Consider the following 17,348-nt stretch of genomic DNA (forward strand, 5'->3'; position numbering starts at 1 on the left):
TGATTCTGCAGGCTCTACAAGAAGCATCACTAGCGTCTGCTTTTGGTGAAAGCTTCAGGAAGCTTCTACTCATGGCAGAAGGGGAAGGAAAACAGACATCACATGGGGAGAGAAGAAGGGAGAGAGGAGGAAAGTGCCAGGCTCTTTTTAAAGTCATCTCTTGGGAGCAAATAGAGTGAGAGCTCACTGATTACCAGAGGATGGCCTCAATCTGTTCATGAGCAATCTGCCTCTATGACCCAACCATCTCCCACTAGGTCCCACCTCCAATACTGGGGATCAAATTTCAACATGAGATTTGAAGGGTCAAATATCTAAACTATAATACATATATATGTGTGTGTGTGTGTGTGTATTAGGGGGATATTTAGGTTATTTCCAATATTGTGTACTACAAATAATGCTATGATGACTAATCTTGTGCATATATCATTTTGCACATGTATAGGTATATCTGAAAGATAAATTTCTAGAAATGAAATTGCTGGACTATATATACATATCTCCTAGTTATATATATAAATATGTATATCCTAGTTATATGTATAAATATATATATCCTAGTTTTTTATATATATATATCCTAGTTATATATATAAATATATATATCCTAGTTATATATAAAAATATATATATTTGTAATTTTGACAATATAAAATTTTCCTCTATAGTTCATTCCCTGTAAACTTGATAAAGATGGAACATCTGCTGTATACCAGACAACGTTGCTTTTAATAGATATTACCTCTGACTGGTAAGCTGGGTAAACTGGACCAGGAGGACCATAAATGAACTATAAATAATCTGATAGAAAGCACAAGTAGGGGCTTCCCTGAATGCAGAGTGGCATGAAAGTGGCATTCATTTTGAAAGGACTTAGAAGCTGTCCATAACCATGAATGGTTACAAAAGATATTGTTTTCCTTTGTGGCACTTAGGTCTTCTAAGCCAGAGTGTTCTCTCATACCCACCCATGTAGTCTGGTTCCCATGAATCTGAGCTGTCACTTGGCAGAGGTGGGAGGGGGTGCTAGAGTAGCCCCTGTACCGTTGTGAAGATTCCCACTGGAAGTGTACAACTGATGATTATCAAATTGATTGTGTGACATTTAACAAATCACTTATTAAAATGAGCTAAGTGACTGTTAAGTGATCTTTAACAAGGTCACACAACCTTTAACAAGTCACTTAGCTCATTTTAACAAGTGATTCTCAATTTCTTCATTCATAAAATATGGAAAATAGTGCCTACCTCATAGGGATGTTTGGCAGTTTAAACAAGTTAATGTATGAAAAATCATTTAGAAATAATGCTTGGCATATAGTAACTGCAATGTAAATGTTCACTGTTATTAGTATAAATTTGAGTTTTATAATTCCAGACTTTATGTGTAAATGTACATGTACATGTATATTTTAATGAGCTCCTACTGCTATATATGTATAATAGTTCTACACATACTGTTTGTAGCTTATAATTTTATTTATTTATTTATTATTTATTTATTTATTTATTTGAGACAGGGTCTCACTCTGTCACCCAGGCTGGAGTGCAGTGGTGTGATTTATGGCTCACTGTAGCCTGCAACTCGTGGGCACAGCTCAGCCTCCTGAGTAGCTAGGGCCACAGCTTCATGCCACCATATGTGGCTGATATGGTTTGGATCTGTGTCCCTACCAAATCTCATGTCGAATTGTAATCCCCAGTGTTGGAGGTGGGGCCAGGTAGCAGGTGATTGGATCCTGGGGACAGAGTTCTCATGAATGGTTTGGCACCATCCCCTCTTGTACTGTATAGTGATAGAGTTCTCAAGAGATCTGGTTGTTTAAAAGTGCATAGCACTTCCCCCTCCCCTCTTGCTCCTGCTCTGGCCATGTAAGATGTGTCTGCTTCTCCTTCACTTCCTACCATGATTGGAAGCTCCCTGAGGCCTCCCCAGAAGCAGAAGCTGCTATGATTCCTGTACAGCCTGCAGAACTATGAGCCAATTAAAACTCTTTTCTTTGTGAATTACCCAGTCTCAGGTATTTCTTTATAGCAGTGCAAGAATGGACTAAAACAACAACTATTAATTTTTTTTATGTAGAAACAGGATCTTGCTATGTTGCCCAGGCTGGCCTTGAACACCTGGCTTCAAGCTATCCTCCTGCCTTGGCCTTCCAAAGTGCTGGGATTACAGGTGTGAGCCCACCACCTCCCTGCTATGTTTGCAGTTTATAATTTTAAATGAACAATTTTTAAGGGACATTCTTTATTTCATTTTGTATGACCCTATTGCATTTTTTAAAATGGCTATATAGTTATTCACTATGCATGTATGATAATTAACCAATCCTTAAATAATGGACACTTGACACTTGTGTAATCTTTACTAACACAAACAAAATTTCCCCAAATATCCAATACATACATTTCTGTGCACTTGTGAAAGCACTTGTCAGAAATTTTAGAATTGAAGTCATTAGGTCCATAGGTATTTCTTGGTTTATAAATAGCCTGTCTTTATCCTTTGCCCATTTTTTTCCTGTTGTGATGCTTCTATTCAGAATTGTAACTCTTTGTCAATGTATGCTGTAAATACTTTCCTGCTTTGCCATTTCTCTTTTAATTTTGTTTGTAGCCTTTGTCATACCAAAGTTTTAAGTATTTTTCTTGTCAAAATTTTCAATCTTTTCTTTAAAATTTCTAGATTTTATGTCATGCTTAAAAAGACCCTTCCCACTTCAGGATTGGAAAACTATTAATTTACATGGGCTTGTAATAATTTTATGATTTTATTTTAACATTAAAATTTTTGATTCTGCTAGAAATTACTTTTTAAATGGTCTCAGATAGGTATCTATTTTTGTTTATTAAAAAAATTCTAATAGCATCTGTTGACCAGTTACCCCCATGATTTGAAATTCCATTTTTTATAAACTGAATTTATATGAATATATGAGTTCCATACTTTCCCCATATTCCACCTATCATTCTCTTATTTATTCTTTTAATTGTATTTTAGAGTCAATTTGTCATATTTAAAAAAAAGCTCACAGAAATTTGATTGGAATTTCATTGAATTTACAGATTACTTAATGAGAATCAACATCTTTAGAATATTGAATTTTTCCATCCAGAAACATGGTATACCTTTCCATTTATTTAAGTTTAAACAAATGTCATTGGTAAAGTTTTGATCTTATGAAGAACATCTTGTATGTTTTTTGTTAATTTTATTCCTGGGTATTTTATGTTTCTAGGTTTATAGTGAGTGGACTCTTTTCCTTCATTATATTTTCATATCATTTATTACTGGTATTTATGGAAGCTTTTAAAACATACACATCACTGAAGTTTATCAATTCTAATATGTAATTTTTCATATAAGTATAGATTGTATAAGTATTTTACTTTTCACAAATATCATAATAATATAGCTGCCCTAATGAACTCCATTACTGTTTTTATTAGTTTTTTATTGATTCTATTGGATTTTCTAAATAGATACACACATATCTGCAAACAACTATGATTCTGTTACTTCCTTTCTCATGTGCACGGTATTTTTTTTCCACTACATGGTTCTTCTCTATAACAACGCAACCCTATAACAATGTTCAATAATAACAGGGATAGTAAACACCCTTGCTTTTATGCTGATTTTACTAGGAATGCTCCTATGTTTTACCATGGTCTTTTATATTCACTTCTTATAATGTTTATCATTATAAACATTAGATTATAAGTGTTAGATTATAACACTTCTCTGTTCAGTGTAATCCAATGGCTTCCCATATGATTCAGAGTAAAAGCCAGTGTCCTACGAATGAAAGGTCCTACATGATCTAGCCTCCCATTACCTCTCTAATCTCATTCCCTACTCTTCTTCCTCCTGGTTCTGTCTACCACTGTGGCTTCCTTGTGATTCCATTAGGATGCCAGGTACACTCCACCTCAAGACCTTGGAAGTTTTGGTTCCCTCCACCTGTAATGCTCACTTTCTACATATATCTCCTAGCTCCCCCATTTCAGTCAGACTTTCACTCAAAAGTCATTTTCTCAGAAAGGCCTTCCCAAGTCAACTTATCTAATATTTAATGTTTAGAAAACATAAATTATTTTTTGTGATATTTACGTGAATGCACTGAAGGGCAAATACTAACTTATGTAAGTCTTCGATTTGAAGCTCTGTTGTTTAGGAAATCTGTTAATATAATTGATTCATGGTTTCTTAATCTCTTTAGGTGGAAGCCAGACCTGTTGTTTCCCAAATATAGAAAAAGAAAGTAATTTTGGATATCATCTAGGCTAGTGGGATTTCACCTTTGGGCTAAATTTCATCAGAAATGAATGAAATTCATTTATTCCCTATAAAGTGTATTAAAAGGGATCAGAACAACCTCTCTATTTTCTTTTTTGTAATTTTTAATATTTTAATTTTTTAAAATTTGTGTAAATGTATGGGATTCAAGTGTAATTTTGTTATTTGGATAGATTACATAGTGGTGAAGTCAGGGCTTTAGGGTATCCATCACTCAATGAACTTTGTACCCGTTAAGTATTTTCTGGGAGGCCAGCCCTAGTTTACAGAGTCTTGGTTATAAGATTTAGGGTCCAGGTCTATTTAGACAACTTACATTTCTCACTAGCAGGTAGAAGACTGGAAATGTGGAGGTAATATCTGAGTATTGTTTGGGCATTGTGTGAACAAAAGTTCTCTGAAACGGACTGTGTAGGAAAGAGACTATTCCAGTGAACAGTTTGCAAACAGAGGATACACAGCCTGTGGTGTAAAATGAAGCAGCCTTTCAGGGCTGGGTTTTATAGCAAAGTTGCCTGCCCAGGGTCAGGTCCTTTTATGCAAATGAAGGATTGAATCTCAGTTCCGATTGGTCAGTGCAGCTGAGCCCTGATTGGCCATGGCGGGTGACTCTGATTGTTTGGCTTAGGTGTGATCTGATTAGTTACTTTCCAAGCTCAAAACCAGAAGTCTCTGTCACCTGTTTCTTCCAAATGGCAGGTGGAGGGCTGGCATATCTTGGCACTCCCAACAGAAACTGGTTTGGAGAAAGGTCCTGTGATGCTTTTACAACGTCTTTCTCAGAACACAGAGTACATGATCACTCCCTCACCCAGCCATAGCTGCCTGGTTCTGTTTTAACTTGGAGCACCTCAGTTTACCATGGGGAGCCCATTTTGTCTGTTGGCTAGGGGCATACTTTAACAATTGCATGTTAAAAAAATATGTACCTCCCTAAAATGAATGTCACTTGGTTGTCACCTATTATTTTTTAACATACAGTAGGATTTTATGGCTGCAGAAAAATATTTGACAACTTCTTAATTTTCTTTTATGCTTATTCAATCACTCGGGTTTTCTACCTCTTCTTTTTGGTAGTGCATGTATTTCTATAAGACCATCTAGTTCTTATGAATTTTCAAATATTTGACATGGAGTTCTAATCATATAGTTCCATAATATTTTTAATTTCCTATATCTGAGGCTATGTGCCCTTTGTGATTTCTAATGCTTTTCCTTCCTGGTGAGCTGCACCAGTGTTTTTTCTGTCTTGTTAATCCTTTCAAGGAACTGGCTCCTGGTTTTGCTTATTAATTTTTTTTGTTTTTCTCTTTTGTTTTCCACTTTTACTTCCTTTTATTTTGTTATGTTCTAGAGTTTATACATGCTTAATTAGAAAGCATTCCATCATTTTATTAATAATAATGGTAACTCACAGATCTATGAATTTTCTTCTGCATTCAGTTTTGGTCATAATCAATGGGTTTTGATATGAAATGTTTTCATATTTTATTGTGTCTTCTATTCTTTTTAGTCCTGTAATTAGCATGCTGACTTCTATTTTGACTGAGAACATTTTAGAAAAAAATTTGTTTAATTTTGCACCGGTGACTGGATAGATTTTTGAAACATTTTTCACAAATAATAACACATAATACAGGTCAGAATACAATGAAACTGCTACTCTCAGACATTGCTGGTACTATTTTAAGTTGCTATGTATCATTTAGAAATTATTTTGAAAAGCATAGAAAAATATTTAGCATATTTTTAAGTGAAAAAAATACAGGATACCAAATCATATATACTTTAATAACATGTAATAATGCAACAAATAAATGAGTGCATGGGGGAAAGGTCAGAAGAAGAGCTAGCAACATTGTGGGTTTCTTTTATACTATGATTTTATAAATCATCTTTTTGTTTTATAAATCTTCTTTTATTATATGTTTATGTAAAAAGCAATATTTCCTATTTATTGAATGCTTGCTATATTCTCAGAACCTGATATATAATATCCTTTACCTTTACATATAACACTATCCAGTTCTGCAACTTCACCATTTTAAAGTCAAATTGAGAAATTTGCCAAAAGTCATACAACATGAAATTATCAAATCTGTGTATCTCACTTCCAAAGCCCTTGCTTTTTCTACTATACCAGGGGTTCTTAATCTAGGATTTGTGAGTTTGCTTGACAAAGAGATTGTATCTCAAACTTAAATGTAACATTTCCTTCTTTTCTGAATGTAGGTAATAAGTCACAGAAGTATTAGTAGCTGTGACTTTGCAAACAATAGAATTCATAGATATTCTCATGTCATATTACTCTTGTTGCAGATATTGTAAAATCTTCATTTTACAATATGCAGAAATGCTAGCAGTTACTAAATCCACTATTGTACCTTGGCATTTAATGTGTTAGCAAATAATATATATGTTATTATATCACAAATTTGGCTTTAAAATTTTTGTTGTGTTTTAATATAATTATTTTCCTTTGGAATCCTGTGTGGCTTATTTTATACACTTGAAAACTTTTTTTCTGAGGAGCCCAACTGAAGCTATATCATGATGCTGGCTATGTTATTACAAATTTAGAAGTAACTCTTACAATGCATCAATAGTCTACTGTTTAAAATTTTAAATTCCGTTTTAGAATCATTTCATATTCAGGAAAACAGTTATAGAAAAATTGTAACAAATATAATTACAATCTGTTTTCTGCTAATTTAAATTGCTGTATGTAATTCCAAGAGCCCTAAAAAAATCAAATAAATAATTACCCTTTGTAAGACCCCCTATGTAGTAGCAGTAACCTAAATTTATGACAGTATCAGCGCTTGGGCCTTACCAAACTGTGAACTCCAGCCTCTGAATTGGTGATTATTTGTGTTCTTGATGGGAATGAGTAGAACAAGTCAGTAAAAAAAGATGATGTAGGTAACGGCACTTTGGAAGCTGTAAACTACTGTAAAAATATTACTTGTTAAAAATAATCTGAATAATATTTGTGGCAAATATGGGTTTAAAAAAAAAGGTCTTTCATAGGGAATTTAGAGGCCTGTGATTTAATTTCAGGTGAATGTCTCAAAAATAATCTGTCTTGTAGCTGCGTTTGTTATTTGATGTTATCATTGTGAAGGGTTGCTGCCTTTTCCTATTCATCTTATTCCTTTGTTTGCTCACAGCACAGATTGTATAAAATCTTGCCCATTTATTTTTACAGTCTCTGCTTTTTGTCACATATAAACGAAAACCCAGCTCAGAAGTAATATGTCTGCAGAAACACAGCATATTTACTTTTTTAAAGGAACAGTCACGTATCACTTTCCTTCTTTTCAAGATAAATAAAAGTAGAGCAATTTATCTGTCTGTTTTTACTTTAATTACTGGATGACAGAAAGAATGAAATCCTTGAAAATTCCAAACTGCTTTGCTTTGCAAACTCTAAGAATAGTTGGATTTGCTTGCCAGCATAATTTGTTGTGAAACATACACAGTTATATAATAGATCTTCTTTTTTTTAAACAGAGAAAATGTGTTTCTTAAAAATACTTAATTATATAATTCTGGAAAGAAAATTATGCTAAAACTTTAATAGAAGAGGAAGAAGCAACCCAAGGTCCATAATATGGAAACACTCATGTTAAACTGTTCATATTTTCTTCTTCTCTTAGGTTTGCTCAATTCTTATTTACTGAGGAATTCAAGGCCGGTTCTCGGGTCCTTGAAAGTATATACAGCTTGTATGAAGGCTTCTCTGGGACAGTGTGCTTTCTGATTGACCTGCTGCAGCCCAGTCAGGCTGAATTCCCACTCTTCAGCGTCTTTGTTTAGAAGGCTCCATCTTCCACTGTGGCCCTGCAGAGATCCCCTGAGCCAAGCCGAGGCAGTTTCCACATAAGCCACATTCAATGGTATCGCAACCATGAGCCTTAACATTGCCACCAGAAGGAAGGAATCAGGCAGGTGAAAGAAACATGATGCCAGATTTGAGAAAGCATCTGCGAAATAAAGATACCACAACTCATCTCAAAACTGCAGAGATTTCATGTGTCAGGGAGTAGATGTGAAACAAGGGATCATAGGAAAAGGGGAAAGAGAAATGATCTGTTTTCAGTTATGACATAGAAAACCAAACTGCAAGTGTGGACTATGACAAAAAATACGCTAATACCTTTGCAATCTGAATGAGAATTTGACCATTTGTGTGTGCCCTCTACCCTTAAATTCAGAAATAAAGGCAATAAAAAATTAAAATAATTGCCCAGCTGAAAACTGCTATGAGGGATGAATTGTCAGGTTGCTGAAGTATAAAAATAAACTCTTGGTTGTCCTGTGCTTATACTTATTGAAATTTATGGTTTTTACTGAGTAAAGATATTTGCATATGAATCTCTATTTTTTTTCATTACCCTGGGCAATTTAAAGAAATCATATCATAGCTTAGTTCAGATACTAAAATTTGAAGTTTTCTTAGGCCTTAGAACATCTCTTTTCCTGGTTCCTTTTTTTTCCTCAAAGCTCAATTAGAATAGCAAAATTTATAAGCTAGTAAACTTATACTATAGCAAGTGTTGCTGTAAAGTGTTTTTCTCGATAGGAAGTGTGAACTGTGTATTGTCTATTGTTAATAATTTTTAAAATGCCTCTATGTACATAATCTTGATGGAGCTATTAGCTAAACTATAAAATATACTCTTGGTAAATATCACTAATTTCAAAGATCGGGGAACCACTACAAAGATGTGTCATTTCTGCCTTTGGGACAGGCAGACAGGCTGAGGAAGTCACCAGTGATTGTGGAAATAATTTTACTCCATTTTATAGTATTAAATGAAGAGATGAGTGAATTCTGTGGTTGGTTACCTTACCTTCCAAGATACAGGGTCCACTAGAAATTGGCTGTAATACTCATTGAGCCAAGTTGTCATATCAAATTCAACCCTGCTGTAAACACATAGAAGTTGTGAAACTGCTTCAAGCAAATAGTGGTTTGCAGAACACTATAGGAGCATCTGTCACTTCATTATGCAGAGCATAAGTTGACCCTTTTCCTAGAATTTTGTCAGTGGCAATTGCATATATCAGATTGACTAGGAAATTGTGTACTGTATAAGACTTATTTAAATAGTCATTAAATAGTTGGATATATTGTGTGTGTGTGTGTGTGTATGGTGGGTATTCCATATCTATTCCCATGTAAATCCAAATACTTATTCTTTATTTCAGTAATTCTTAACTTGAATCATAGACTTTAGAACGAGTTAGGGAATGCTCTGTTGCCTAAAAAGCAAACCTACAAGTATGTTGGTGTGTGTATGTGTATGGACCAGTTTGTTTGTGTGTGTGTGTTCATTTTGAGGGGACAAGGATCTCTAGCATTCATAACATTCTCAAAGGATCTGACCAAAGAAAGGTAACAACTATCTTTGTGTATTTTATGACTGTGTATGTTTGCACTTATTGCAATAAAGTAGGACAAAATGATTTTGAAATGCATACATCTTTTAAGCTTCCTGTTTCATTTGTACATCCTCAGATATAACCATATCAAATTGGCCTCAGTTGTTCATCAGTGAAAATGCTCAGTTTGGGGTGATACCACATAAATAGCAGCTTTCAGATGACTCCCCACATTGGGTCTAGAAGTTCTTTCATATAGGCTGAATATAATAACCATCCTATATACAGAGCTTTATGGAACACATGCGGTTTTTATCGTCCAAGAACCCCTCAAGATGTGTTTGGTAAATGCTCCAAAGTCTCACAGCTAGAAAAGGACAAAACAAGGATTCAAACCCAGGGTTTCACTTTCTAAGTTTATTTATTCAGTATTCTAGACCAGAATCTGGGGATACAATAGTGAACAAAATAACCTTTCCCTCAAAGCTACCTTCTGTTTCCATTTGCTGTTCCTTTCACATTCATCCTTGAGACCTGAAACCTAAAGCACTCAGAACTGATACTCTAGCTCATTATCATATCAGTTCCATCTCTAGTAACTTCAGAAAAACAAGACCACTTTCGGGCCTATCTGCCCTTTTAAGTTCTGATAGGTCTGATGATGATGTGCTAACCATTATGATTTGTGTGTCAAATCTAAGCAAAGACCATGTTTGAGTATTGTCTTTATGAAATGACATTTTGGTAAATTAGAAACAACAATAGGCTTGTTTGGCACTTAAACATGTTGATGAAACTTTTCATTTTCCTGAAAGAATTATAGATTTTGGAAGGTCCTCTTCTATATTATTTTTCCAAGAAGGGGAAAAAGATTCTTACATTTTGCTGTAGGAAAGTGTGGCATGTTACTTCTTATTTAATTATCCAACTTGCCCCCCTTCTCTGTGGTAGCATTTTTAATGTAGTACTTAAGCCTGTTGTCTCTTAAAGGCTACAGGGGCATTTTCACCACCACTAGTATGACTTTAATATTATTTACTATACACAGCATGAGCAATTATAAACCCTGAAGGTAATAGTGGAAATGTTTGAGGATACATTGAAATAGTCTCTCAATAATGGGGAGACTGCATTATACTTTGATAGCAAGACATTTTGGAAACCATTACAACTCTGTATATTTTGTTTCATTAATGTAATTACGTACCATCTCTTCCACACACACCCCAAAATATTATACATTTTTATTTTGCCCAAGCCTGTTTCAGTCATCAGTTTGTAGTCTTTTACTTCCACTTGCAACTTGATAACTGAGTAGAACAGGGGTTTGATAGAGTATATTTCCCTGTGCTTCTTTAGGTAGTTGACTATGCTATTAAGATAACAGTATTTGCTTACTGATAACTCGAGAAACAGTCATTTTCTTGGTCTGTGCTAAATTGCATCTCTTCCAGTGGCAGCTTATTTCTTTAACTTTTTTTTGACATATTAAGATTTTAATCATGGTAATACTGAAATTGTTTCAAATTTGAAAGAGCAAATCTCAGTAATTTCAATGAAACAAATGGGTTTGTGATTTCTAGCCATGTTAAATGAACACACAATTAAAAGGAGAACCATTAGTGGTGCAAAGAGCCCTGTGCTGGAAATCTCAAAGTCTTGCTCTGCCACTTTTAGGGGCCACTGTAGTAATAATAATATTCACCCTGTCTACTTCACAAGGTTGTTATAAAAGTTGTCAATGATAAAATGGATATAAGTGAGTTTTTTAATGTGCAGATACTTTACATATTTAAAAGGGATGTTATATTTTACCCACTATATACACAGAAAAATCATGTCCAGTTATGACTTCCAATAAGAATTTCAACCAAATAGAATCTCTATATGTGGATGTAGTGCTTGAGGTCTGGGTCACTAGATGGATAAAAACCAAGTGTACATTTTTTTATATTCTACTACCAGTCCTGAGCACAGCACTTTGCCTCAGAAGGTTCTGATTCACCAAGACTTACTACATGGAAATAGACTGATTTAGCTCAGAAGCTCCTTTTAATGCAAATATTTATTTTGCTTGCTGAGAACAAAGGATTACAGTGCCAATAACTCAAGAAAAGGAGCAGGCAAGCCAGGTCTGTAGAGAGAAAATGAACTGGAAAATAAAGTAATTCTGGGGTGAGTTTGATCTGCACTTTAATTCAAGTCTCAGAACCACGTGACATATAGTGATCAAAATATACTCTCTATTGCATATTAGGCCTTCCTTTGGGGACCTGGGCTATTTATTCAGCACTGTCCCAAATTAATAGCTAAATGACTGAGCCTCAAATTTGCCGAGCCCGTGTAATACTGGTATAAATTTGGCAAGGAAAGCAAATGAGAAGGCAGGCAAAGGGGTGGGTGAGGGGAAGCTTGCTGAAGCTCAGTATCTCAAAGTGAGTTGTGGACGCATGTTTAACACTGTAAAGAACCAGTCCATTCTTACCCATGAGTTTTATTGCTTTCTGGGACCTCTAACCCAGGACCACCCCTGATTCACCAACTTCTCCTTCTTCTCCTCTTTAAATATTGTAGTTCATTGTGATATGTATTTTCCTGTATCTGCTCTATCCTGTGACCTCCTTTCGCCTGGGAGGGCAGATTTTCTCCTTATCTCTTCCATCCATGTCTGTTCTTAGCTAAGAGTTCCAGCCTCAATACAGCTAGATTACCCTTTGGACAGAAGGGCAGACAACCTCAAGGTCAGCAGCAACAGAAGTTGGGCCTAGTAGTCAGATCACAAGTGAGTGTGGCTATTCATGAGAATAGGGTGGTGGTGGCATTTATCCTGCTTCCCCTCCATAAATAAACCTGGTAATTTTATTTTTAATGTTACAAAAAAAGTTGATGCTACATTAAATGTTTTACCCTCATCCATTATCATAAATCACATACTGGAGGTGTGATCTCTCTTCTTGTTTCTTTAATTGAAAGTACTAATGAATCGAGGCCTGGTGGATGATGCCTTTAGAGTTTTTTGTTTTGTTTTGTTTTTGTTTCCTTGAATCATTGAACCTTGTCATTTTTATCTAGACTCTTCCACAAATGGCAAAGTCACTTATCTGCAGAATTCCCAGAATCTTCTTTTGCCTTTGTGCACCTGCTAATTACCCCCTCTGAACTGAATTTGAAAAAATTAATTAAAATAACCAAATCACCCATGTTTTTGTTCTTGCGGGGTTTGGTGAGTTATGTGGATCAAAAGAACAGACTATCCTCTCTTTTTTTTGTCTTTCTTCTCCCTGTCCAATACTGAGGAAGAAGAGGGAGAAGGGGGTAAAGATACATAAGGCTTAACTACCCAGGGTTATGAAAACAGTTTGCAAAGTCTTCCTGTTTGCTTCCCTTTCGGTTTTTCTAAGTCCCTGTAGGAAAAAGTTTACCCCTCTGTGTGCGAGTGTGTGTGTGTGTAAGTAGTTGAGTGAAAAAGAATGAGACTGACTTAAGGAGAGTCAACATCACATATGAATCAAAAGCCGACATTTAGCTATTAGATAGATCTCAGTGAAAGGATATGTTCAAGCTAAGTTGATTAAGTTTATTAAACTTATTTATTAAGCTTGACTAAGCTTATTAAAACTTCTGCTAGGTTGAAGCCATTAGTAACCATCTGTAGAAGATAACAGCCATGAGTTTCATAAATACAGCAGCAGTGTCTGCTAGAATCGTGACGTGAGCCACGAATGCAAACCACATATGCAATTTTCAAATTTTCTAGTAGCTACCAAAAAGGTAAAAAGAAAAAGATGAAATTAATTTTAATAATGTATTCAACTTAGCCTTATATATCCAAAATGATAGCATTTCAGTATGCAATCAATATAAAAACATGAATGAGCTATTTTACATTTTTGTACTGAGTCTTCAAACTCCAGTGTGTATTTTATACTTACTATACATCTCCAGCCTCGAAGTAGCCACATTTCAAGTGTATAAGAGCTGCATGTGAGTTGGCTATTGTATTGGACAGTCCCATTCCTGTTTCCTAGTATTGATAAAGTCTTCCTACCTTCCTTTGTTGTTATGGGAGAAAATGGAAACAGAACCTGCCTATTACATGAGAGTTGCAATATTTCCCCAATGCAGCCCAGCAGTACCATGAGCTGCCCTGTGGAAAAATTTATTCTGTGATTAAATAAGTTAGGAAAGTTTTATTATTTTACCCCCTTTTGAAGATTACATGGTACATTAACATATTAAAGATTGAGAAAACTCTCCTGGGTAAAAAAACCTGTTTGACGTTGTTTAGTTGTTGAGTTCTGTGTCTATAAGAATCCTAGAAATTGCCACAAGTATCTCTCCATAAGAAAAACTTTGTGTTTTCCTCTCTTTCTCCACTCCTTTTGGGGCCCATTTCTATTTATCTTTGTATTCAGAATCACCCGAGAGACACAATATCTCTTTTGTTCTAGAACAACCACCTCCTAAATTGAAACCAACAGATGGCTTTAAAGTCTTGCTCTTGGACATAGATCTTCAGAAAGTACCGAAATATATACCTTCCTCTTATTCTTTCAGAAATGATGAACACTCTAAAAAGATGTGGGGGTGTGGTGGGGGATATTTGAATGTGTATATGTGTAAACACCAAATACATACAGTTTCTTAAGTAATGTAATTCTTGCTGATGTTTTATTTTTATATTTTGTGTGTGGTTATAATGTACATGCTTTAATGTGTACTGTTCTAGTAATATGTATGAAGTAGCTGTGACGTAGCAGTCAGTTTTAAAGATACAGACTATAATTGACTACTGTCAATCTTTAACAAGTGATCTTTTTGCAACTTGGTTTTAGTGGGGTCTCTGATGTCGTCCCCATAAGTTTCATTTTAAAATCTATGCTTAAGTGGCAGTTACCAATATAATTAATTCTGCTGCTGAATTTGGTTCATATTGAATGTGGTAACCCTTATATGTAGATATATTCAAACATGTGGATTGATTTAGATCATCAGTTTTGTCTTTGTTTTTTAGGACTTTGCTATTTCAGTATTAAAGATGTCTTTTGAATACTGTAGCAGCAGTAGAATCCCTATGTTCTTGAAAATGCAAAATGTAACATGAGTTGCACATAGACTCTCTAGCAGTAGAAATGGAATATTCTAAGTGCAAAAGTTTGGTTTTAGAATCTGTTAAGGAAGGACGGCCCAATCTTTAAAAAGGTACACCTTTCTCAACTTTGAACATCTGGGGGAACTCTTCTTGGAAGCCTGAATTTTAATATCTTTAATCCAATGGCTCTAAATTAACAAACTTTAAAAAATGGATTTCGTAGAATCAAATTATTAGGGGGAGCACTTTGCAAAGCCGTATACTGGGGAATATGTACTGGGTCAAGCACATGTTAGTTTTGGAATGTATATTTCCCAGCAAATAGAATTTACTGCTCCAAAAAGCTTTTCTGGCATAAATCACAATACTTACAGAAATATAATTGTATCATTGAAAAAAACAAAGCTCACCTTCCTAATGATACATTTCACAAACTGCACATTAGGGCAATTTCTTACTTATGGGGAGGTACAAAGAAATACTCTGTCAATATAGTATAACTGCTTATTTCAAAATTGTATCTAGGAATGAATAACTACTATTATTTAAAGTACTATTGAATTCTGAGGAACTGATCAAAGAATTAGTATTATTAATAAAATTGTACTCTTTGCAATATATTTGCCTTGGCACAAATGCAGAGTTAAAAACATAAAATTATAAAAAAATACCAAATAATAGTGATTGGTTGTTACTACTTTAAAATCCTACTAATTTCCATTAGCACTAAATCAAACAGCACTTATCTGTTGTATACAAGTAAAATTTTGAAAGACTCAGACACAAAATGAAAGGCTTTTTAAAAATGTCTTTGCCATAACAGGTTATATGACCTCCTGCTAATTGTTATATTTCCTTAGGGGCACTTTGAGGCTCTTTCAAAGACATCTGCAGCAATTAGGTCTAAATTTAGAGTAGAATATTTTGCCAGATATTTTACTATATCACAAAATGTCATACTACTGTATTTTATAATAAAACCAAATTCTCAAGTATTCTGGTATGTTACATATTAATATACCAAAACATCACTTTCTATAAGTCTATTATTATGTACATAATATGTTAAAAAATAATGGGTATTTTGGTCCTAGTGAAAAAGTATAATGCAATACATGACATTAATCTTTAGTCAAAACCCATTGAGGTGTCTGACAGGGAAACTAGCAATCATAAGCTATAAGGTATATATTATTCTCAAGGACAAAATGGCAAATGATAATACAGAAAGACGTGATCACTGGAGCAAGTTAGCTGGTGTGCAGTCTGAGTGAGCAAGTTGGCTGGTGTGCAGACTAAGAAGGATCAACTTGCAAATGCTCATCAGAATTTAGCTTTTGTTATTGGTTGTTCTGGAGGGGACAGTACTAGTCAGTTGATATTGCTTCCCTTTCATGTGGGAGTTAGCTCACAGCCCACTGCATGGTATAATGAAATCTCTTTATAAGCAAGATAGAGTGAGAAGCTTAGAGATGCACCTTATGGTTTTTACAACTGCTGTTACAATGTTCTAAACACTGTGATCTTTCCAAATGTTTTCTGTATTCGTTTTGTACTGTAGAAAATAGTTCGCTATAAACTGGACTTTATAGTGTTTAAAGCGATGTTATTTATTGGCTTATTGCCCCTCGTTATAATACATTTATGTACAGTACACTTAATGTAAAACCTGTGATAATCCTTTGCCTTAAAATAAAATCTAATGCTAAATATTCAGTGTCCTGATTAATAATTCTAAGCTACCAATTTTTCCTTTAAAGCTAACCACGATATCAAGTAAAACATTACACAAATACTCTGTGGAGTGTTGCTGCTGATTCTGTATTTGTGGCAGTGTATGTATCTTGGCCCAGGACATGGTGGCCTTCTGGGTTCTATAAATAGACATTAGTAATCCTTTTAGGGAAAGGGCCTGCTACCTCTCAGCTGCTGGCTGAATCTGCCCCTTAACTCATAAATGGATTTTCTCATGCCACATAAAAAACAGAAAAACAGCCCACCATGTTCTCTCCCTGTACCTTTTTTTGGTTTGATTCCTTTTGAATCTTTACATTCTATTTGTGTTTACATTATTTTCCTAAATAGAAAAATGCCAGAGATTGAAATCACCCAATTTCAACAGGGGAAGAGATCTTATAATTATTTAAGTCTAATCCCTTTATGGAACCTGAGTTTTAGAGAGATTTAGTGGCTTGATCGAGGTCTGAGGGACTGGGGTGGGCTGAGTACATCCTGATATCAAGAAGATGGTGGAAAGTTCAATGGGCTAAAAGGAGTTGTGTTAGTCTTGGTATTGGCACACCAATAAGCAAAGGTCTGTCTTGGAATAAAAAAACGACTTCCTTATTAGGCCATGATCGTTGCCCTGAATTACTTACAGTCACAGAGGAATACGTTTTGTAGGCAGTTTTTCTGGGAGGTAAGGATAGGTTCCTAGAGACGATCTTTGACGCTTTTTCACCACTGGAAGCAATGCTTCAGACCACTGTATTTGGAAGACAAAGGGACATGCTCACATGGCACAGTGAAAAGTGAAATCTTTTCCCACTTCGTGGTGGGTGCATG

At 34.9% G+C, this 17,348-nt stretch overlaps 1 protein-coding gene across 1 annotated transcript in view; it reads left to right on the forward strand.

The window, feature by feature from the left end:
- The window catches only part of LANCL3 (LanC like family member 3), a 110,744-nt gene extending 94,263 nt beyond the window's left edge, over positions 1 to 16,481 (forward strand). Inside the window, exon 5 of the mRNA XM_002831514.5 lies at positions 7,963 to 16,481. Within this exon, the coding sequence (XP_002831560.2) occupies positions 7,963 to 8,122 (160 nt within the window). The 3' untranslated portion in view covers positions 8,123 to 16,481. The remainder of the gene's footprint in view (positions 1 to 7,962) is intronic.
- Positions 16,482 to 17,348: the final 867 nt, after the last annotated feature.

The sequence above is a fragment of the Pongo abelii genome, chromosome X (genome assembly GCF_028885655.2).
Source record: "Pongo abelii isolate AG06213 chromosome X, NHGRI_mPonAbe1-v2.0_pri, whole genome shotgun sequence".
Taxonomy (NCBI): Eukaryota; Metazoa; Chordata; class Mammalia; order Primates; family Hominidae; genus Pongo; species Pongo abelii.